This window comes from Lycorma delicatula, chromosome 4 (genome assembly GCF_047948215.1).
Source record: "Lycorma delicatula isolate Av1 chromosome 4, ASM4794821v1, whole genome shotgun sequence".
NCBI lineage: Eukaryota > Metazoa > Arthropoda > Insecta > Hemiptera > Fulgoridae > Lycorma > Lycorma delicatula.
In genome coordinates, this window is record NC_134458.1 from 84277416 (window position 1) to 84303437 (window position 26022).

Sequence of the window (26022 nt, forward strand, 5' to 3'; positions counted from 1 at the left end):
AGTCTATGGACATTTTTATGCCTGGTTAAGATTCAACTGGCTTAGGCTTTCATTTTATTTTTGCTTCTTGTGTATTTGAAAAGGATGGTTTGTGTTTATATTCTGTTTTTGTAATCTTTTAGATAAAACAAAATAGAGTTGGAGTGCATGAACCCACCAACAGCATTAAGGCCCTGTACTCCCTTAGGCAGGGTCATTCTATGTTTTTCAGTAAAAAATTTCTTCCTTTTGTAGAATGATGCAATAAAAAAAAAACCAGATAAATTATGATTAAAATACTTCACCGATTTTTATTTTTTGTGGGTGAAAAGCACTTTTGCGTTATCATTGCCTGGTTAACTGAATTATGGTGACCTCTTAATCTTTACTTGCATTAAAAAAAAATGTCTAGTTTGGTTTGTTGAAGATAAAACAATTTATTTTTTTGAGGTTGAAAATTTTTTTCTTAAATTGTAGACTACTGTGGAATTATTAAGGTTGACTTCTGTATAACTAAAATCAGTTAAAAATCCCCCCCCCCCTCGATTTCTATCCAAATTCTAGGTACAGACACTATATTGAAATCTCCACTTATTTCTTTTTATTCTGGTTTTGACTAAATCTTTTTTAGTCATCGTTTCATTGAAGTAAAACTTCATTATTTACCATTTACATTCATAAAATACAGTTAGGCAACAATTACTTCAGAATTAGATTGTTATTATCATCATCATCGATCAATCATCATTATTATTATATTAGATTATTGAAAAAATGTGGTGTTTCTATATATGTTTTTGGTTTTTTTGTTTTTTTTTTCACAGAGTGTATGACATGGAACAAACCCACTGTTTATGGAAATGCTCCCCTTCCAAGATCACTACATACAGCTACCATGATAAGCAATAGAATGTATGTTTTTGGAGGATGGGTGCCTTTAGTGATGGATGATGTTAAAGTAGCTACTCATGAGAAAGAGTGGAAGTGTACAAATCAACTAGCCTGCTTAAATTTAGGTCAGTCATGTAGTTGGATTTTATTTTTAGGCTTTTATTATAATTTTTACTTAGTTTTCGTACTATTGCATTATTTTATTTAAAAAAAAAAAAATGTTCAGAAACATATCATTACTGAAGTTTATTAATAAATTGTGCTATAATTGCTTAGAATCAAATAGATATGCATCTGAAATTAAAAATATATTGTTACGTTGATCCCTTAGCAGGATATTAAAGTACGTTAATTTGAAAATAACTAGAATATCAAAGTGAACTGATAAAGTAGGAAAGAAGTACAATCTATTTCTACAAGAACATTTGAATGGTTAGTTGCACTATTGATGGGTTAAACAGGAAATTTCAGTCTTTAAAAAAATCAGTGGTACTATGGGGGTATTCGTTACAATAATGGAATGAATCATAACTTAGTTATTACTTGTTGGATTGATGATACTTTTTAAACTAATAGCCAAATGTTACTGGATTAGCAGACATCTTTATCACCCCTAACCTTGGTTGTGACATTTTATAAAAAAGATAATGCAGTAACCAGTGGCATTATGATCACACTATGGTGAATGAATGTTACAGCAGCAGTCTGTTCATATTTTAATTTTTAACTTCAAACTCAGAAGTTTCAAGAGAGATGGTTCAGAATCCAACGTTTTTTTAAATTGGCTTTAAAAAAAGGATTTCTTTGATATTATATTTTAATCAGGTTTTGTAATCAAATAGTCTCACTTAAGATTTTCAGATGCCTAGATAATAGAATGACCTTGTTGTTCAGTTATCATGGTTGTTGGCATTATCCACTTTCTGCTAAAATTTCTTTTAGTTTTTCTACATTTTTTGTTACTACAAAGAAAATATCACATCGTCCTATGTGATCAAAGTATTATAAATAACCTTTTCTTGTCTTGTTAAGTAAGATCAGATCACTTTTAATGAAATCAGAGTTCTAATTTTTCAATTTGAAATTCTCTTTGATTCACTGAATGATGAAAACGCCTACTTGTTTCGTGGTATGAACAATTAACAGATTCCAGCAACATAGAGAGTTGCCATCTCAGATAATTTTACTTTCTCAAAAGATTTCAAAAGGTCTAATGAAGGAATAATAATTATAATAAACTAAACAGTCTTCAAGAATGTGATGATAAGAATTATAAGTTGTCATGTCTGTAAACTAAGAAAATGATGACTTCACTGAAATTGTCAATTAAAAACATATTTTGGTGTGGAAAGAGGATTAAATTTAAATATTATGTTATTAGTTAATGTAGCAGCTCACAATATCTATAGTATTATTGTTGTAGCAGATAAAAGCAATCGTAAGTGAATTGAAACCAAATATTCCTAATTGTTCTTATCTGTGCATTATTATTTTTGGCATTTATTTAACAATGCTAATGAACTGGAGTATTTACCAAATGAGAATATTTAACAGAACATTTGGATTGAAGCAGTTCTATTACGGGAATTTAGACTCTGTTATCTGCAATATTTGTTGAGGAATTCTATAAATTCAAATTGTTGTCAAGATAATTTTCTTTCTAAATAACAATTATTGACATAAGTTATTGCACCAAGGCCCAAGGATGTTAATTTCCTGTTGCTCCCTGAATCCTGCTCCTTGTATCCTTCAGCTACCATCTTATGGATATTTATCTGCAAATCTTTGTTACATAGAATCGATGAGGTGGGAAGAGTTATCGATGGAAACAGCCGAAGAAAATATACCTCGGGCCAGGGCCGGACACTGTGCAGTGGGTGTACACTGCAGAGTCTATGTTTGGTCAGGGCGGGATGGATATCGGAAGGCATGGAACAACCAGGTTAAAAGAAAAGTAATTTAGTGTTTAGTATCCTATTCCTTACATTAAGTATTACTTTTATCTCTTTCAAAATCAATAAAAGACAAATATTTTAGTTTGTTTTTAAAAAACATTGGTATGGTTTTAATGGTATGTGTTCATGCTTCTCTTCATTTTCCTCTTTATCTCATTTATCTTTAAATTATAATTTTACATATGTGCATTGCGCATATGATAATTTGTATCTTCATCTACTCTTGCTAATGTCAGTGATACGACTCTGAAAACTGTTAATAATACAAAAACAAACAATCACTTTACATTTAGTGGGATTTTATCTCATTTCAGCCAAAGTTGTTTTCTTACACTGCTTCCATTTAATGTTACTGAGTGAATATTCAAATCTAGCTTTCAAAATCTTTTGAATTGATTAAAAAAATCTTTTAACTTATTTCTTGGCCAAAATGTGTGCACATATATGACTATTTGCTAGAAACTTGTATTGGATTTACTTACTTTATTTGAAATTGACTCCTTTTTTTAACTTAATTCTTCAGCTATTTGTGAATGGTAAAATGGTACTGTTTATGTTGTAAAATTAAATGAAAACCATTTCACAGTTTTCACCTATTTTCACTGTCAAAATTCTGTGCATCCTTTACCATTCTCTGATAATTAGCCAGAGTATTGCTGTATTAGAATTTCAACTGGTTAAATTGTGAATTCCTATGAATGTGATGACTATTCTTTGTTATGTCATTACATGCATTGTAATGTTGATAATCTCATTCTTTAACCTTAATTAATTTTCATCGTTCCTGTAATACTTAATAAGCAAAAACACTGTTTCGTGATATAAAGTACTTTAAATAGTTTTTTTTTTAAGGAATTCATAGGTTCATATCTTCCCAGAATTATAATGAATGCAGGTTTTGACTCCAGATCTCTGTGAATTTACTTTGATTTTATTTTTTATGTTAGAAGCAAACAAATCTGATAATGCTCCTCTGCACATTCTTCGAAACTCATTTGATGGTAACAAATTTTTGTTTATTCCTTAATGCATTATAAAATCTTTTGAGTTCAAATTTACAATTGAAGCTTTTAATTTTCTTAAGAAATTTGTTGATGTAGTTTAAATATTGGTTCAGAATCCAACTTTTTTTTTTTTAAATTAGCTAAAAAAAAGGATTTCTTTGATATTATATTTTAATCAGTTTTGTAATCAAATAGTCTCACTTAAGATTTTCATATGTCTAGATAGTAGAATGACCTTGCTGTTAAGTTATCATGGTTGTTGGCATTGTCCACTTTCTACTAAAATTTCCTTAAGTTTTTCTATATTTTTTGTTACTACAGAGAAAATACCAGTAAGAATGTCTTTTAAACCCTCACAAAATATAATGGACTTAATGATATAGTTAAAGCTTATTGAATAAAATGAATTTAATAAAATGTAAAAACATTTTATTTTAAATATATCTTGCTGTTTGCATCCGCCTATTCCTTTAGCTGAGAATAGTTTAGTAGAAGGTTCTAACTCTAATAACTGCCAGTTCATGTACTTGTGGACATGTGGCAGGTGATGATGTAACGCTCAACTAAACAATAAGTAACATTGTTATCTTTGTTTATGATAGAGAAATTTGAGTAATGTATGCATTATTAAACTATACCAATGTTTATCATTACAAATTAGTGGCACTGGTTTATTTTCATTCAAGCGAGTTATAATCAGTCAAATCTTATTTATTTTTATCCTTAAGAAATTTCAATATTAACTTATTAATCTTGTCATTATAAACAATCTATAACTTGAATGTTAACCAGTTTGGAAAATGGTCTAAAGAAGTTTACAAAAATATTGTAATGAATTAAATGTATATCTGTATTGAATGAGAGATAATGCAGAAGTCAATCTAATTATGCAAGTATGAAGTGAAGTTAACTAAAATCATACTTCATACCTTGTCTGTGGAAGGAGACGATATAAAAAAATATTCTTATGTAACATCCACTGAGAGAAATTTTTAGATTATTCACATTTTTTAAGCAAGAATTGAAATAAAATAATTTTAACTTCTTGTTATAAATTTCTATAATAAAAAAATAAAATAACTGAAATGTAGCTTAATGTCTAACTAGTTGCAAATTCATTTCATTTGAGTTGATTTTTATTTACTAAGGATGGGTAACTTCTTCAAATGATTGTACGACACTGAAAAATATGAAAATTAAACTTGCTTATTTAAAAATTTTATATTAAAAAACAAGTCATTTTATATTGAAAAAACAAGTCATTAAAAGCAAGAAATACATTTTGGGTTAGTATTGTTTGTTTAGTAGATATACTTGTTATATTTAAAAATAAAACCCATTATCAAATATATTGGGCTGCAGTTCCTTTAATTTCTTATTCTATAATAAATTTTTTCTGAGAATTGTAGAAATATTAATTTAAAGAAAATGTTTACAGATCTAACTAATTAATGTATGAAAATATTCGTACTTTATTGTAAACGAATGAAAATATTGTAATTAAATATTTTTTTGTACAAAAAACAATTTTTTTCTCCATACTTTTTGATTTTATTCTTGAATTGGCATTATGAAAGAACTTAGGACAAGAGATCTTCCTTTTAGAAACCTTTTTCATTAGTTCTGTTGGAATGTTATGTTGAATGGAGGTACTCTAAAAACCATCATTTAATACTTATAAAAGTTATGGGTGATCTTATAAATTTACTGTCAATTTTAGATGCAAATTGAAGATAGTCTGTAGGTTATTGCAAAAGGAATTAAAACTCACATTTTACTTAATATGATTTCTATTCATATTTTCTACTTTTTAAATGAGACTTGTATTATACTTCCATTTTAAAAGTATCATAAATGTTGAATTGCAAAGTTGTGCTGTGATGAAATTTCTTCATCAGTTGAATCACTAACTCTGTAATTCCATTCCACAAATAAGTCTATGCTCCTTTTTCTTATGCCTCTAACATTTTCTTATGTAATTGACAGTATTTTCCTCACTTATCAGACATACATGTTTCCATTGCCTCATTTTGTAGAAATTCAATAGACTTTAAATTATCTAATTATTATTATTTGTCATGTATTATTTTATTTCAGCCCATGCTAGTACTATAGGGTTAAAGTGACAATTTTACAGCAGTAGCTGCAACACCATAGACCATAACCTTCACCATGTCATCTACTGTGTATTTGTACATCCTGACGCCATAGGGGAAGACACCCTCCACGTGATGGTTTTGGTCGCCAGGCCACCCCCCTCCGTACCTAGCCCTTATGGGCTTTACTGGAGGTCATCTTCAGGAGCTCATTTAAGAATTTCCTCCAAACAGTGATGACTTTTACTATCACTGAATAAATCTACATCTTTCAGTGAGTGCAACAAAATCTTATGTGAACATTACTCTTCTTGCTCTTATTACAGATAAATGGTGTTTATCTGTATTATACAGATAATACAGATAAATATATAAAGTATATATATTTTGTAATATATATGAAATAAAGTTTTCTGGAAATTCAAATAATTCATCAACATACTGACCACTGTGCCAGTAAGCCAATGGCCATACCATGTTGAACACACTGGTTCTCATCCCATCACTGAAGTTAAGCAACGTTGGATGCAATTAGTACTTGGATGGTGACTTCTTAGGAATTAAATGCTGTTGCCATTTAATTGGTATTAGTTTTTTAGGTTTTTCTGTGCAAATTGTTGGGTTATAATTTTAATTATTTACTGTATTGGGTGGTTAATTTGTTGTTTATAATAATGATACAAACTCTGACTTGATTTACTACTAACAGCAAACATGTAATTAGTTTTTTATACAATACTTTCATGTTGCTGTGGGAATGCTTACAAAATAATCAGTTCTAAATTAGCTAGCCGTTAACATTTTGTGATTTTTAAACCATGTGTTATCGCCTGTTGATCACTGTAAGTTATTCTCAGATCTAATATATCCATTGATTTATGTTTCTCTAATTGACTTATTGTGCTTTAGTTTACTTAATTATTAGCATTTTATTTATTATTGAATTATGATGCAGTACATAATATGTGATAATAAAGTTTCATCTGTTATGAAAACACATAAAAGTTTCTTGTTTTAGACTTATGTTGTTTTTAGTCACTCGTTATTCCTTTAATTGTTCTACTCCTTCCTGATATTTATTTTGTAAAATAATTTTATAAAGGTTTATTATTACTCTTTCTCCCCTTTTTTCGGTTAGTTATTAATCTATAGGTTAATGTTAGGAGATGTATTGACATAGTTTACTATTCTTAATCAGAAGCAATGCATGTATTATGAGATTTGAATTGAAGTTAGATGATATTTCATTGTTTCTTAATACATCAGCACAATAAATCAGCGATTAATTTATTTTATTTTCTTATTGCAATATGAAATTAACTAAAATCAATTTTATACTTATTAAAACTAAAAAAATTACAATTTCTTTCTTTTATAATTTAATTACTAATATCTAATCTCATTATTCTTTTGACTGAATGACCATGCTTCTCTTCAGACATAAATACATTTTATGACAGATTGTCATGATTACTGGTTTTTTTGTTCAGTGTTATATTAAATTGGATAGTAAATTATATTGTTATTTCATACAATATAGTACTTACAAAAACAATTTTCCTCCTGTGAGTACCTATTTATGTTAGATTATTTATGCAATAGAAATATATTTTTTGTGAAGTGTTATATATTATTAATACATCTGTTAAAACTTGATCAAACTCAGCGAAGATATTTTTTTTTAATTTAGGTTTGCTGTAAGGATTTATGGTATTTAGAGGTAGAGAAACCAGGTGTGACAGGACGAGTCCAGTTGGTTCGTGCTTCGACAAACTCGCTTGAGGTGTGTTGGGCAGGTGTTCCAACTGCAGAATCGTATATACTCCAGATACAAAAATATGATGTGCCTCCATCTATGAACATATCTCCATTGTTGCCTACCTCAGCTGCATCGACAGTACCACCAGTAACATCTGCACCTGTAGTTACATCACAAGTTACATCCAGTCAGTCTCAGAGTCAAATGACTACAACAACACCAACGCCTGCCATTAGTACACTTGTTACAACACCAGTCATTACACCAACAACAGCTGTCACTGCTCCTTCATTGGTTGTTGTACCACCTGCAACCACTAGTATTACACCTCCAACAACTCTTACCTCTTCAACGAAGTCAATTGTTCGGCAAATGACAACATCAACTCTACAATCACAGCAGTCACCTGTTGTTCCACAAGGTAATTTTAAACAGTATCATTATAAATTTAGTTTTTTATTTTTTTAAAGTAGCTTTGGAAAATATTTGGATAAAAAAGTAATTCCCACTCTTTGTTTCTTGGATAAATTTAAGAGAGAAAAAACAGCATTTTATTAATTATAAATCCACGTACTTATTTTTGATATATCCAATTTAAAGGGATATATTTTTCTTAACATGCAGTAAGTTTTTTCTTGCTACCAATGAAAAAAAAATCAAGTAACTTTTTATTATAAATGCTTGCCTCACTTCTATCATGTATAGTAAAATTAGTCTCCTAGATGTTAGAGAGGATTAGGAAATACAAGGTATATTCATAAAGTAAGGGCCGTTGGCTTATATTTGAATATTAGTGGGTCTGAACACAGTTTCACACATGCAGGGTCATCTATCGGCTATTTACAAAGCCAATGCAGTTGTTTTGATTCAGTAGTCATTTGCTTACCGGTGAATGCAGATCACAATATCTGTAACAATCATTTCTCCCACCAGTTTTGAAGTGCGTGCTGTGTTCGATTTTTTTGTGTAAAAGGATCTTCAGCTGCTGAAATTCATCGGGAGTTGTGCCTAGTGTATGGACCTACAGTAATGAATGAAAGAAAGGTTGGTAGAAAGAAAGGGACAATGGTGTAGAGACTTTAAAAATGGCTGCACAAATGTGCGTGCGTGATGAAGAGCAGAGTGGCAGGCCTATTATTCAGACCAACTAAATCATTGAACAAGTGAACCAAAAACTGTGATATGATTGGTGATTGATGATTAGTACTCTGACTGATACATTTCCGCATGTTGGATGCACCTCTATCTACACGATTGTCTCAGAAAAGCTTTGATATCATTTGTGAGCAGTGTGGGTGCCAAAAATGCTCACTGACCAACACAAAGAGCAAAGAATGTACATTGGACTACTGTTTTTGGACTGTTATCAACAAGAAGGAGATGATTTGTTTTCCCACATTGTTGCAGACGAGTCGTGTATATCCTATACCAACACAGAATCAAAACAACAGTTAATGCAGTGGCACCATTCAAGTTCCCCAAAACCGAAAAAGCTTAAGTAATCTTTGTACTGAAGTCAAAAAATGTTGGCTACCATTTTTTTTGAGACAAAAAGGGCATCATTTTAGTTAATCTCGTGCAACGTGGATCAACAATTACAGCTGACAAGTACTGCAAAACACTCACCAAACTGAGACATGCAATCCAAAATCAACGATGCAAGGAAACTGTCGTTCAGTGTAATCCTCCACGACACTTGAATCTTCTTCTTGGTTAAGGTAGCGCCTTAACCAAAAGATTCAAGATTTGAATGTTGATTGAAGATTTAAGATTTATGTTGGGAACTTTTTGACCACCCTGCTTACAGTCTTGACCTTGCACCTAGTGACTACTTCCTCTTCTTGCATTTGAAAAAGTGGCTTGGTGAACAACAGTTTGAAAACAACGAGGAACTCGAGACTGCTGTTGTCAACTGATTCAATTCTCAGGCAGCGAACTTCTGTGCAGAAGGGTTAAAGAAATGGTGCAGCATTATGAAAAGTGCTTAGAACTGAATGGTGATTATGTGGAACAATGAAATAGATATGTAGTAAACTAAAACTGTAAGTAAAATTTTCTCACAAGTTAATTTTTTTTTAATGACCAAATGGCCCATACTTAATGAATATGCCTCATATGAAGAAATCACTGGGTACCAAGTTGAAAAGTATGGTGGATATGGAACATATCAAATTTCAGTTTTTAATGAATATGTAATTTTATTCATGTGGTGTGCAGGTAGCATTATTTTGCAAACTTGATTTCTCTGACACACACACATTGTTTAAGTTGCTTCAAGGTCTTTGTGTGTCCTGTAAAATTTACGTTGTTCCCATCTTCAGAAAAATGGTCAGGTGGACATATTTTGCATCCTCCCCCCCCCCCTAAAAATATCTAGTTAAAGGCTACAATTTCAATTTTTTGTTCAAGGAGATGATTTATGTAGATATTTCATCTTTCTTTCTTTTACCTGGGTTATAGTGCACTCAATTATCATTGCTGGTAAAAAATTGAAAAGGAAGTCATATTGTTCTTTTTCAAGTTGTTTGTAACATTCAACCCCCTTCGTTGTTTTCTCCTCACACATTTGTTATACACACCAACCATAAATCTTTCATTAACCGAGTTTATCTCTTGTTTAATAGATAGTAATAATAATGTGACCAGTTTTTTCTTTTGATATTTTTCCCTTATATTCATGATGTTTTTTGCTTAATCAAATCATCAATTTGAATTTGTCACAGAAATTTATTTCTCCATTATGAGGAGTTCTTCATTTTATACTTCTAATCAACTAGACCTAGTTAGTCACAACTAACCAGTTGGTTCACACTAGTTAAATTTTGTAATACAAAATTAATAAATAAAATTGTAATAGACATATAAGAGTGAAATGTAAAATTAGTGATTAATTTTACTCACTGAGCAAAAAAACTTTTCTTAGTTTTATATTTCATTGAGGGATTTGACAGTTAGAGGGAAAGTCATTTAAAATTTATTGGAAGATAATTTTTCATTTATATGAAATTATCCTCTGCTAAGAAGTCTGCTTCTAAAATATTTCTATTAAAAAAAAAATTAAAAGTTTTCTTATCTTTCAAAAAGATGGCAACATTTCACACTTACAGATAGAATTAAAATAAAATAAGAGTTCAAATTTAATTGTATGCCATACAGTATTGATGTTACTGTGTTATTTCTAAGTTAAGTATCAGAATATGTGATTAACATCATAAATTATTAATTTTGGAGGTTACTTTATTTCTTCAAAATTGTGAAATTTTGAAGAAATTGTAAAATTTCTTACAACTTTATTTCTTCAAATAAAACAATTGTTTAATTTATTTATTCATCTTACCAGAGAATGAACCTGATGTTAATAAATCGGTGATGACTACTGCAGCTACTACTTCAAGCCCTGTAGCAGTGAGGGCAACTGCTTCTCAACAAATGACTGGTATACATGCTCTTGCTGCAGCTGCGTCTGCAACACAGAAATTAAAAATGTCCACATCTTCTCAAGTCAGGATTGTTGCACCAAAGGTTACTCCTGCTCAGCCCATTAGAATAATTCAGTCACAACCGAGAGAACCTGCTCCTGTCAATGTTGTTGGAGGTATTTATTATTATACTTATTTAACTGTTAATAAAACTTACCTTATTAGTTATTAAAGTCAGCAGTTATTATTACAATAAGTGTTAATGTATTTATTTATTGTTATTAAATTGCAAGCGTTCTTGGTACTAGCTTTATTAATTAGCATGAGGTTGTTATAGGTTCTTATGATACTGTTAATGCTTTAAAAGATTATAAAATATTGCTCATGATCATTTCATGCAGTTTTCAATATAAACATTTGTCAAGTTCCAATTAATTTAATTTGTGTGCAGTAATCATGTTCTGTTAATTTAATGAATATATTCCTTTTGGTCAATTTGTGCCATGTATTTATGTAACTGAATTGAAGATGAAGATTACCGTTCTGCAAAAGCATTCCAACATGTAAAAAATAAATTAATTATGTGCATAGCCACTGTTGTGTTGATTGTCATTATTATATAGATTTATCAGTCGTAACTAAACATATCACATATACTTCTATGTAGCTGTAGAATTATCATGTTAATGATGATGATGATAATATATTAATAAAACTAATTTATTTTTAGGTATATATCTGTCAGTAAGCATTAAATAAGGATAGAATTCCATTCATTCTCTATCAAAGAAGTAAGTAATCAATACGTCAACATTCTGACTTGAGATAAATATGTTTTGAAGGAATAGTTGTGATCTTTTCATTAACAGGCAACATTTCTAAAACTACATAAAAAGTTTGTACATTTGTTCATTTACTTAATTGCCAGCACATAGCTTTGCCTCACTTCTACTTATATTCTCATATAAATTCTTCTTTTTTTTTAAATAAGGTCATATGTAGTCCAATATAATAAGATAGCATATATAATTAATCTCATTCTGACCTGCTTGAATCAATGTTTTGTAATAATTTTTTTCTTTTTGATAAGCTAATTGTATAATTCACGCCTCCTTACTGAGTTTATGTATCACAGTATATAGTCAATTATTTAGTTTGTAAATACAAAATTTTTATTATCTAATGTAAATTATACATGTAAATAATATATCAACTAGTTATGTTGGTCCTATAAATCAATAAATTTATGACTCGAGCAGGCAATTGCATTGTTAAACTTTATATTAGCGAAATGCTAAGAATTCTAAGTAAAAGCACTCCTTATAGTTATGCCTGTTAATGGAAGAGATCCAACATTTTATTTCCTTTAAAAATATTATACACTTAATAGTGTAAACCTTATCCATGTAATCAAATGATTTATTTCAAATAATGATTTCACACCGTAATGAGGACCGTAATGATTTCCACCCATATAATAGGAATGGTTAGAATAGAATAAAAATGGAAATTTATAATTATCTGGTTTTAGTGTCTTAAATGAGCTATATTTGTAAACCATGAAACCATTGCATTTGAGGTCATTTGAATTGATAAGTTACAGATTGCTAAATTAAAATATTTTGCATCATTCCTATCTTAACTGGACATCCATCAGCTTTAAGTTATCCAAGTGTACTTGTGTATATTTATCCTAATAATCAAAACATTAAATTTTGTATTATTTTTTGGTTTCTCATATTAGCTCAGCATTGCTGAGTAAAATAATTTTGTTTTCCTTACGCTATTTCATCATTGTATAATTTTATTGTATAATAAAAGTACAGATATTTTGTATTTTTAATTCTAATTAGTGTTCCTTACTTTACCTGGCTTTGTGAGGGGGATGACAGGTTTTATTTGCATTCCCTGTTTCAAAGGTAAAGTAAGAAATAAAACATCAAAAATGCTTAACAGCCAATTAAAAAAAGAGTTTCACATTTATTTATATAATAACAGAGACATGGTGATAACGTTTGTAGATTTCAAGAAAGCTTAGGACTGCATCCACAGAGAATCCCTACAAGACACCTCGGACTACATACCAAATTAATAAACATGATAAAACTGACATGCACAAACACTAAGTTGAAGGTAAAATTCAAAGGCAAGCTCTTTGAACCATTTGAGATCAAAACAGAACTGTGCCAAGGTGGTGGGCTCTCACTTCTATTATTCAACTACGCTCCAGAAATACTAATGAGGGAATGGCTCAAAAAAGGCCCCAAAAGTAAAAATAGGTCAAAAAATCAAAACAAGCTGTCTTGGCACTAGATGATTTGGCACTGCTAGCAAATGACATCAACGAAACTAAATCACAGATATTAGAATTTCAAAATATTGCAAATATAATTGGCTTCAAAATATTCGAAAAGATAGAAATTATGTCCCAAAAACCAACACAATTAAAAGAAGTAAACATAAATAGTAATAAAATCAAAATAGTAACCCGATTTGAATATCTCGGAGAAATAATAACAAACAATCCAAACGAAAAAACCTCAATCCAGATAAAAAAAACAAACTAGCTAAAGCTCAAAAATTAACCTGGTACACTTACAATAAAAAATGCCTATCAATAAATGCAAAAATAAGACACTACAACACAGTTATAAAACCAGAAGCAACTTATGCAGCAGAAACACTCCTCCACCTGAACAAACAATCAAAGACAGACAGACTCCAGAAAGTCAAAGAAGAATTGGAAGAACCTGCATCAATAATAAGTACCAGAAAGACGGCCTGTGATATGGATTGTGCCCAACAAAGTCATGTACAGAGTTAGAACCTATCACTGATACGATGCGTAAGAGGAGACTAGGATTCTTTAGAAATATCATGACGATGCAAGATTCAAGACTTCTGAACAGCTGGTACAGTAAAATCTCAACTCGAAAAACACCAAGACAGGATGCAGATGGACCAGAGAAATAAGAGAGGATCTGAAGGAAATTGGCTTTACACCAGCAGACACCAAAGATAAAATAAAATTAAACAAGAAAATCAAGAACAAAAAAACTCGCTTCAAGAAAAAACTCACAACTCAAACATTTTCAAAAGTAGAAAGAGCAAGAAGATCAGAACGTATGAAAAAGTACTGGGAGGACCGCAAGGCCCAAACAGTCCCAGCAGAGAGACTTGGATAATGGACTTACTAAAGTGATCCTACGCAATCATAAAAGATAATAATAATACAAACAGTCATATATGTACAAATACACTATCTTAGAATTGTTGGGTGTATTTTGTACCCAAGAAATCTTGATGGCATCAATGTACTTTTTTGTTTTGAATGATTAGGAAAGTACAGAATAGACATATTAAGTTTATTTGTTATCTTATACTGCAGTGTTAAATTTATTTAACATATAGAAATTAATGTTTAAAAACAAATTATTTTAATTTTTGTCTGCATAATTTGCTGATTATTGTAATACTCCGCATTTCTTGTGTTAATTTACATTTTGGTTTTAATTTTATATAGGAATTTTCATATGTTAATATGGTAGTATAATTTACATATTAGCTGAGTAATTAATAAGGCTGAAAACTGTATTTATGTTAATATTTTATTCCAGTCTTTGAAAACATTCTTGTTTATAAATTGTGTAGTTGATATCCAACCTATTAATTTATCAATAGATTAATCTTGTAATATACGATTATATGATAATATGTCTATTAATATTAGCTTATTAATCTTTTATTGATGAATAAGTTTATTGTTAGTTCATTAAACTTATTTATTATATTAATCGATGTAAGTGTCACATCATTTATAAAATGACTATAGAATGATTAATTAATAGTTGTATATTTTTGTCAGATTATTTCTTTTTTTATCTAAACATCTATGATTTTCCCAGTATTTTATATTTCTGCTAGGATTATCATAATTGATTTTAGTGTTGTTTTCTCTCTTTCCTAGAATTATCAGTCTAAAATTTGTAGCTGATGTGTTTTGGAGCACCTCCACCCTCAAAACTGAGTTCTGAAAGTAGTTTTAAGAACAGAGGTACTCTATAAACACATCAACTATGGATGTTAGTAACAGTGTTAGGAAAGGAAGAAAATAACACACAGATTAATTAAATATTTATGGATTGGCAGTGTCTTTGCTGTAATTAGGTTTAAAAAAGTTAGTTGTTCTTAATATTTTCTTTTTTTCTTTATACAACTAAAAAAAGAAATCAATTTTTTTTTATAAAATTGATTTCTTTATAACATTTTGTAAAATTACTAAAACTGTAAAAGTTATAAAAAATTCAGTATTTTTTCTTTTTTTTAATGGAGAAAGAAGAAACTTTTAGCTCTAATTTTAAATTTTACCTTATTTGATGGTACCTGGTGGCTCTATATTTCTGTTAAATAAAACCTACTTATGTCTCAGCCTTTCTCTCTCTATATAATGTTTTATATATATATATATATATATACTATTTCTTGAAAATGTTTACACAGTTGTTTTAAAATCCATTCTTTATTATGTAGATATATATATATATAATTTTAGTTTCAAAAAAGATTATGGTGAAGTGTTAAATGATTTTTTAGACCAAAATCATTTTGGCACAGTTGTGCTTGATATTTTATTTACCTGTTTTTGGTTACAGAGCAGTTTTCTTAGTAGTATTTTTCTCAGTTTGTTTCAGTCTACTATTAGAGTTAAGTTACATTAAAATTAGTTTCACACATTTCTCTGAACAATACCAAAAGTTTTCTATGAAAATAATCTAATGTTTGAAAAAAGTTGAATTTAAAAAACAAATGTCTCCATTTCTTTAAGTTGATGTGAAAAATGTTAGTTTTCACTAATAAACACATTTTCTTCCAGTTTGTTAATTCAGTTATTTACTGTTAAATTTTATTTACTTATATAAACATTTACTACAATATAGTTTATAATATAAATTTTGTATATTTTATTTTAAATTTTTTTATATAAAACTTTTAGTAGAAAAGTTAATATATTCTAGTTGAAAAAATGAAATGTTCTTATTAAACAAAATAAGTAACCTAATTCTGATGTATTTACCTCTACATTATTTTTTGGTCAGAGTTGTTAGTAAACCGTGAAGATTTTTTATAATTAGTTTGAAGTGTTCTAATGTTTTGAAAAAGCTGCTTACAAATGTTTACTAAGCTAACAATTTATAGGTAATTTATAGATTTATTTGCAGGTAACAATGATATATTTCTTCATTTTCGACTAATTCTTTTACAAAATCACAAGTACCACATCTGAAGACTAATATCAAGCATATTTTCTCAATTGTAGTGAATATTTTTTTCATCACTCAATCTCATGCTTAATTTTATATATGGTTGGTTGATTTGAGGTACCTGCAGTATTTGTTTACATACAGAACTGATGAAACTGATAAACGTAAATTAACATTTTGTAGCTGATTAATAAATGTTATGACTAAAAACCTGAAGACAAATTGATCAACTCTAGCTTCTCTTCTTTCTTTTTTTAAATCAATATATAGCATAAATAATATAATTTTAAAAGTCTTAGTACAATTTATGCAAGACTGGATAAAAAAATCTCCTTCTATGACACAGTATGTCGTGGGGAAACTTTTTATGTATAAAAAAATTCTCAGCTACTATGGATGGTTCAGATTTTAAGAGAAAATTGAAATTTCTAGCTTTATCCAGCAGATATCTCAGCTTCTACTTTAACTTTTTTGTCATCCCCTGATCAGAATTGGAATTCATAGACAGACCTATTGATGCTCAGAGAAATCACCACTTAACATTGATAAAGAAGTTTTTGACCTCCTGGCTATTTGAAGGTACCACGGGTGTTGCCAGGTTGGCAACGGAAAATGAAATTACTGTTCTTTAGACAGACAACACTGTGTTACTTATCCATAGAATAGTGGATGAAGAATGGGAAAAGGGAGGGTAGAAATAGGAGACTATCAAACATCAGGACTCGGATTAGGGTAGTTGTCTATCGAAGGACTCAAGCTGAGCTATGTCCATAACATTGGAAAATATTGGTCTAGTTTTCTACTTCGATGGTCATTCATCCTTGCTTGTGGACACATTAACAGTGAAATGCAAAATAATTTATCAGCTTTTTTCAAGATTGTGATTTTTAATTTTTAGAGATAATTTAGAGAACTACAGAATACTTCAGTTTTCTTTTAATTAAAGGGCTCTTAATTAATTATAACACTACAATTTAGCTTACATAATGTGCTTCCATATTACCTCGTAGTTAAACTTAGATTTTTGTGTTTTTTTTTTACGTTGAACATTTGGAAATTGTTACTCTGACGGCAAGACCAATATTCTTGATCCTGTTTAGTTATTTATTTTTATGTATATATATATATATATATCAGTAAATAATTAATCTGAAAAAAATATTGTGACAAAAGATTATTTAGAAACAGTGAAAATTACATGTACTACAGGAAATATTTAATTTGTTAAGTAGGTAGTGAACTGATCTAATGTCAGTGTTTTAGAGCACATTTCACATAAAACATTATGATATACAAAAAATATTTTTTATAAGTCTTGAATAGAAAAGTAGTAAAAATTGGTCCATCTACCATTTTTCGTAGATACACGTAGCACAGCTCAGATAATGTTGAATCCACTAAACAAAAAAGGGCAAAACAGACCCTAACGCTTACAGGGGAATCTCACTCCTAGACACAAGATACAAAATTGTTTCAAGAATCATCCTCAACAGAATCAGTCCACAACTCTAGAAAGAACTAGAATACCAGGGAGGTTTCAGACCCTGGAGGAGCTGTCCAGACCAGATGGTGAGTCTCAAGCTAATAATGGATTACAACAGGAAAAGAAACAAAGACATGATGATAACATTTGTAGATTTCAAGAAAGGTTATGACTATCTACAGAGAATCTCTTCTAAAAATTCTAAGACACCTCAGACTACATACCAAATTAATAAACATAAAAAACTAACCCTCACAAATACTAAGTCAAAGGTAAAATTCAGATGCGAGCTCTCGGAACCGTTTGAGATCAAAACAATACTGCGCCAAGTCAATGGTCTCTCAGTGCTATTATTCAACTGCACTTTAGAAATGGTAATGAGGGAATAGCCCAAAAAATGCCCCTAAAAGTAAAAATAGGCCGAAAAATCAAAGCAAGCTGCCTTGGTTTCACTGACGACTTGCACTGTTAGCAAACGACATCAACGATGCTAAATCACAGATATTAGAACTTGTAAAGATTGCAAATAAAATTAGCCTCAAAATATCATTCGAAAAGACAGAAATTATGCCCCCAAAACCAATACGATTAAAAGGAGTAAATATAAACAATAATAAAATCAAAATAGTAACCCAATTTAAATACCTTGGAGAAATAATAACAAACAGCCTAAATGAAAATCTTTGATCCAAATAAGAAGAAACAAACTAGCTAAAGCTCAAAAATTAACCTGGTACACATACAATAAAAAATGTCTATAAAAAGACACAGAAATAAGACACTTCAGCATAGTTATAAAACCAAAAGCCACTTATGCAGCAGAAACACTCTTCCACCTGAATGAACAATCAGAGACAGACAGATTCCAGAAAATCGAAAGAAGAATTGGAAGAACCTGCATCAGTAAAAAGTAACAGAAAGACGGGCTGTGGTAGATTGTGCCCAACAAAGTCATGTACAAAAGGTTAGAACCCATCAGTGATACCATGTGTAAGAGAAGACTAGGATTCTTGGGACATATCATGAGGATGCAAAATTCAAGACTTCTGAAACAGCTGGAACAGTACAATCTCAACTCCAAAAACACCAAGACAGGATGCAGATGGATCAGAAAAATAAGAGAGGATTTGAAGGAACTTGTCCTTACACCAGTAGACACCATAGATAAGATAAAATTAAACAAGAAAATCAATAACAAAAACACTCGCTTCACATTCACAGGAAAAAACTCACAACATGAACATTTTGAACACTAGAAAGGCCACAGACATTGGAGGACCGCAAGGCTCAAACAGTCCCATCAAAGAGACTTGGAAGTGATAAAAAATAATAATAATTAGCCATAACAACAATACCAAATTCTATTTTTCCTGAATTATGTCCCTAAATTGTGCTAACGTTTTTGTAATACTTTAAAACAATTAATGGTTTTTTTTAATGCTTGATTTACAGTAATTTTAACTTAAGACTTGATTTTTTTTTGAATGTTCTATTTTTTCATTGAATATAAAAATGTAGACCTATTTCTGATTTATCCTTTGAAATTAATTAATCAATTTTTGATTTAACATGCACAAATATTAGTTATTTTAAAGACAAAGATTTTTTACAGTTCAACACATTGTTTTTATGTAATCTAGCATTACTTGTGTTATTATCACTCCTAAGAAAAAGCAATCTCATCTGTCTCAGCACACAGTTAAACTTAAATGAAGCATTATGAGTATATTATTGTTATTCTACAAGATCACAAATCTATATGAAGATTTTTTGTGTGCTTAGCCTACCCTACACAGGGTTTGTGGCTGTTGAATACTTCAATCAGAATATTTCACACACCATCATAGTGGAGATAATGTGTCATCTGTCACTAAGGGAATAACAGAAGCTGTAGTTACTTCTTTTGCTTGTGGTTGTATTTCTGAAGGTACAACTTATGTTAATGTATATGTAATGGCTGTATTTTGCAAAAATCATTTCACATGATGTCCAGCTTTGGGCTCTAAACATGTACATCTTGCTTTAATGGGCTTGAGAAGGATGACCATTTCCTCGCTTAAGAAAGACACTTTTAATGTTTAGTCTACTCTAAGATTCCCTTATAAAACTGTTCCAGGGTTTGTGTTGTATCATGATTCCTTTATAGATCAGTTGTCCTGGTTTTTATCCTTTATCTATTCATTAAATAATACCATACTTTCAAGGTGGAGAAATTTTTCCACCAGGCAGATATATTCAAGAACTTCCATTTCCTCTCCAGTTGTTGCTTATTATATCTCGTCTAAAGTGGTGCACTTGTTAAGAACTTTGCTTAAAAAAATAAATAAAATTCTGCATAAAACAAATAAAGTTGCCTTTATTTATCATCTTTCATTTAATTATTACTGTTGTGAAAAGAATACAATCATTGTTTAAGTTTTTTGTTAAGTCTTAAACATCTAAAAAACAAAAACTAATGAAAGTTTTTTTTTTAATTTTATGCACTTGTTAATGAAAAACATCCTTTATGACTTTGTGTAGTTTCAGTAGTGTTGAGAGATTTTTAAATCCATAGCACATATTTTAATTTTTCTTTGTCAGTCGCTACAGCCAATTGTGAGCTCTGGTCTCCAGTACTAGTTTTTTCCATGCATGTTCGTCACTGTCCTCTCCTTCCCTTTTTTCTCCCAAATAATTTCTTTCGCTGTTTCTTTTGTAAACGTTTGTTTTGGTATTTCCAATTGCTCCCTCCTTTCTGTGTGCCAGCTTTTAATTCTTTGAGTTTTTTTTAAATCCCATTATATTTTTGTTAGCAGTTAACTTCTAATTCTTCACTTTTCCTTGATCTGTTGATATATTTTCCTCTGAATCAGATCAGTCACCACCCATATCTGTGAATCATGTCCACCATAGGACAAACCAGTCATATTCATCTTCAGTTTTGCTATCCTCATGAAAAATCTACTCTCAAGTTGACCTAAATTAACATAAAATATCCTTTTTCCTATCTCTACCTTTCGCTTCATTCATCTTATTCCTTTTATGCAGTACTGCTACATTTTACAATACTGTAAGCTTTCATTTATGAGTTACTACATTTTCTTTCTTATTACTTCCATCTTTTATTTTCATCCATGTGAATTTGGTTTACTCAAAATTTATTGCTAGTCTGGTGTTTTCCAGCTTCCTTCAAATACCCTAAAGAAATTCTTTAGTAAGGCCTGTGTCCTTTAAAACAATTACAATATCATCTGCGTATGTTGATTTGATTAGCTTTATTAATTAAACAAGTTTCCTCTTTGATAGCACTGTGCCTAGCTGTAGTAAATAATACAGAAGACAGACTTATATCTTCATGTCATTCCAACATTGAAATAATTCTGTTGCTGTTACTCCATTCATCTTGTGTAGAACTATTGACATGTAACTTGGCACAAATAACTCTACTAGCATTTAGCAAACATTTGGCACGGTACTAGACTGACTGTAAACATTATCAGTTTAATGTAGATGATATTTATAACCAAAAATACATACAACGCTATTTAATTAAAACTAGTTTAGTATCCCATTTAATATTATTTTAAAGTACTTTAAATAGTAATTTTTTCTACTCACATTATTGCTGTAGCTTGCAAATTCTGAAGTCACTGTCATCAGTAGATTCTAAAGAGCTCATGTTTGATTCTGAATTCACATTTATCACAAAATTATTGATGTACACATCCTATTAATGTTCATTTTCAATGTTTTTTTTTTGCGTTAACAATATGCTCGCGGACATTGCTCCACTAAACTTCAGACACTTTATGAAATTCCTCTTCAGCTAACTTAAGAACGTCCGACATATTAAAAGTTGTATTTCTTTTAGCTACTTGCCCTTTCACTTGACCCCAAATCATTTCAATGGCATTTAAGTCAGGGTGATAACTTGGCAACCGTAGAACTGTGTGACCATAATTTTCAAAGATGTCATCTATTAGAAATTTCTTTTGATTTTCTTTATGTAATTTTATAATATATAATTCAGTCTTTGTCATAGCAGGAGAACAGTTAATTCATTGTTTGGCTAACCATTTTATCATAACTTTTTAAAGAGTTAGAATTTAGCTGCTTTAGCAGAATTTTGTGATGTGATGCGTTATCTAGTACAATGACCGATCGAAGTGGCAAATTGAGAATACACTTCTCCTGGCCATTTTGTGTACCTTTCGGAATCCATCAATTTGTGATAATCTCCTTTCTTATTTGACTCATACATAAGTAAAGCATTGTTAATGAATCCTTTATTACAGCTGGCATGAACAATTATTAATAGTGAGCCCTTGGATATTGGTGTTTTCAGTCCTTCACAAAGGTTTGTTGTGTCTATCCTTGATTTTGGTATCGCATGACTACTGTGAATGTAGGTTTCATCTGTGTAAACAATCGGTCTTCTTTCTTTGCAAAACAAGGAGATTTGTCATAGAAATTTCATTATTTACATTTTAATGTCATGCCATTCTATCAGTATTTTCCGGTTGTCTTTGTTTTTCCATCTAAACCCCACTTTACATAATATTCTCCTTAAAGGTCTTTCATTTCCTTTGAAATAAATTTCTCTTTTGCAAGCGTTTTGCATAATTCTCTTCACAGTAGGAATGCATTTTTTGGTTACATAAAATTTATTTATTAAACGCCTCAAGGCAATCATGTCAAACGAATCTAAATTGCATACAGCACTGGAGCAATTTACATGTTTTCTTGGTGAAACGAACATGCATGGCTTCTCAGTTTCATTTAATTCTCCTTCTGCTATAATTCTTTCGACTGTTCGTTTTGATACTTTTGTCACTTGAACAACCATATTTAGCACTTCAGTTTTCCTCACTTCCAGTTCTGGCATTGTTTTATAAAAAGAAATTGTAAACATTGAATATGATTTCCCTCGCTTGACTATGAACTACTGCACCTTTTCCTCCTAATTTGGGCATTTTAAAAGAAAATAACTGTATTGAAATCGTAGAAATTTACATGACTGAATTTATGACATAGCCTTAAATGAAAACAACATAACAAATAGTAAAAATAAATTACTGACAGCTATTCACTTCATTGAGTAAAATATACACTACAATAAATGTTTCTATAATAACCACTTCTAGAACATTATTTCAATTGATGTGTGACATATGATTCTTCACAGCGCAATGATTAGAGTAGATTAAAAATAAGTAAATGAAATTCTTAGAATTGTATGTTGTGTTTACAACAATTTATAAATAGCACATTAACCTTGTATGATTCATGAATGATTCTATTATTATTAGTTGTACAACAGGAAGTAAGCCTAGATCACAACATTAATATATAATTTAGAATAAAACCCAAGAAACATGTGCTACAAGTATAATAATATAATAATGCTCAAGAACATGATACAACTGATACTTAGTAAGTTAATTCCCCTGGAGTGTTCTTACGCCAATTTATTTCCACTTTTATGAATTAAACTAATCACTCCATTCCATCATTGCAAGAATCTGACATTTTCTTATTCTAAATCTTAACCTATCAGACCACCACTATATTGTCTTATCAGATTTGGAGCACCAGCCTCAGTCCACCATTTATAATTTTGTTTCCTCCACATTATCATTACATCCTTTTTTTGGCAGTATCTATTTTATTAAAGGACCAGCAAACATTCTCCTCTTCATTTTCCATTTCCTTGATCCTGCTCCACTTTTAAACTTCCTCTAAATATTTCCCATCAATTCTGTATTATCACTCATTACTGTTCTTCCTTTTTCATGGTTCAGTCCATTCTTTCCTTAATTTGCCTGTTGCTTTATGAAACATTTTAATTTTACTCTAAAATGATCATCTCTTTCTACAGTTTTGTTTTATTCTTCAGAGTTTCTTTAATCTCTCCTACACAATTTATTTCTGATAACAGCCTAGTTTTTTTTTTTGAAACAAAAATTATATTTAAAAAAGGCAGTAGGTTCTGTACCAGTTTATTCTAGAATTTCTGATTTGACTGCTGCAGATATGCATATCTGCATAACATATCCTTCTCAAAACTTAGCCATTTATTAAAAATTTGTTCTCAAACAGTTGTTTATTTTAATGGAGTTTAAAATAAAAATTTTCTCTTACTGAAGCAGACATATAGTGTAAATATTACCTATTATTTGTAATATTTTTTTATATTAGTTCCAAAATACTAACACATAAAAATCTTCACAATGTTGAGGTTTTTCTTTGGCTTATACTAGAATTTTTGAAATTTGTGGAATTATTAATTTTAAAACTTGTCCAGCAGGTAAAAGAAAAACATATTTATAGATTCTGCTGCAGTGTTAGAAGAAAAATTGTTGTTTCTGTTTTCTTGAAATTGATAAAAATATCAAAATTATGAAACTATTTTATTTAATTACAGTTTTTATTTTATTTTTCCTAAAGATTCATTCTTAGTTTATAGCTAATGCCGACTGTCCTAAAATATTACAATTATTTACAAATAATTTGTTTGTAAAATAGTTTATTAAATCATTAAAATAGATGAAATTTAAGAAATAATGATAATTATATATCTCTTGTTTAGTTATACATAACTCCTCAAATTTAATATGTAGAAAACATATAAAAGAGATTATAGAGCAGCTGTAATTGCCACAGCAAACCTATAAGAAGTTAGCCTGGTGGACTAGCTTGTGCTCATGTACAATTAATGCAGCATATAAATCAATTTTTACAATCATTTAAATGACAGTACCTCATAATGCAAACAGTTTTAGCTTACGCTAATCTTTCTGTAAAGATAACAATTTTTAAAATACTTAAGGTTGTAGGTAGAAGGGGTAGGTTTAGAAAGTTTTTTTTTTATGATTGTAAACCAATTCAATGTTTTCATTTAAAATTCTCTGTATGCTTAAAAATGTTTATAAATTTATTACAACTGCAGAAAACATGACAATTATTTAGCCTGTACCTTTTTTCTTTTCATCTTTACCAGTTTTTATTTGATAAAAGTTTATACTCTCCATTTTCAAAAAAATAAAGGAGCTACTAAAAGTAGTTTTTTCTTTCCACAACACTAATAAATAAACTGAAGATTATAAACAAAAAAATAATGTGTTTTGCACAGAAGTAATTGCAGTTTCCAAAGATTGTTTGATTTATACCATTTATGTAAAATGTTAAAGATATAATAGTTCACATTCAAGTGACATCGTTACTGGCAGCTAATGTAGTATTTGCGGTGCCCGTCGGGTAAAGCCAAGGGGCTTCTATCTCCTTTTCCTAAGTGTATGCATACACAAGATGGTCGCATGACTTTAATTACGTTTGCTTTCTTTTTACATGTTATTATATGTATATGTATGCTTGTATGGATTATTTATTTCATCTGTGTTCAATAATTAATCTACATTGTGTCCCTTATTTATTTAAGTTTGGCATTGTCATTTACTAGTACTACTACTAACTATTAGGAAGTGTGCCTTTTTATAAATTTATTACTGTTGTATTTAAAAATCATATCTAATTCATTTCACTTTAATTTTAGATATCCGTACTATCTTAACAGAGCAAATAATTCAGATTACCAATATTATAATATTCAGGTTTCTTCATTCAGTCTGATACAAAACTGTGTTGAATGCAGACTGACGTATAATTACAGTTTTAGGAATGTGCAGTGTTTCAGTGATAATAGTTCAGAAACTGGGATCAGTAGGAGATAATTTTAGAAAGTGGGTTTTTTTAAAATTAGGACTGTTCTATCTGTGCATAATTGTATTATTGGGAAGATAATTAATTTTAAATTTACTGTTCAGTGTTTGAATTAATATAATATGAAAATATTTCATTTTATGATCACCTACACAGTTATTTCTGATCGAGATGATTTTTCCTTAAAATGAGCACTTTCAGATGTCACGGTCCATCGTCAGTTCATGATTGTAGCATGCGTTAAGAAGAAAGAGCTTGTTTTTTTAGGAGTTAACAAATTTCTCAAAAAAATTCTTTATAAATATCTTATAAGCTTCTTGATAGAAAAACATTGAGTTTTGTACATATTAAACCTTGTTATTATCTTCATTACTCTTCAGATTAAATTTTCAGTTCATTTAAAGAAAACCTGTGTAATTTGGCATATTACACATAAAAAGCTCCTGTTTTCATGATATGACAACTTGCTGTAATTTC

The 26022-nt window shown here is 29.8% G+C and overlaps 1 protein-coding gene across 4 annotated transcripts in view; it reads left to right on the forward strand.

Annotated features, from left to right (window-relative positions):
• The window catches only part of Hcf (Host cell factor), a 135150-nt gene that overhangs the window by 39675 nt on the left and 69453 nt on the right, over positions 1 to 26022 (forward strand). For 3 of the 4 annotated variants that reach the window (XM_075363461.1, XM_075363464.1, XM_075363462.1), the window contains exons 5-8: positions 804 to 995; positions 2667 to 2824; positions 7616 to 8105; positions 11025 to 11279. In XM_075363461.1, the coding sequence (XP_075219576.1) occupies positions 804 to 995; positions 2667 to 2824; positions 7616 to 8105; positions 11025 to 11279 (1095 nt within the window). The remainder of the gene's footprint in view (positions 1 to 803; positions 996 to 2666; positions 2825 to 7615; positions 8106 to 11024; positions 11280 to 26022) is intronic. The other variant, XM_075363463.1, reaches the window with a different exon arrangement.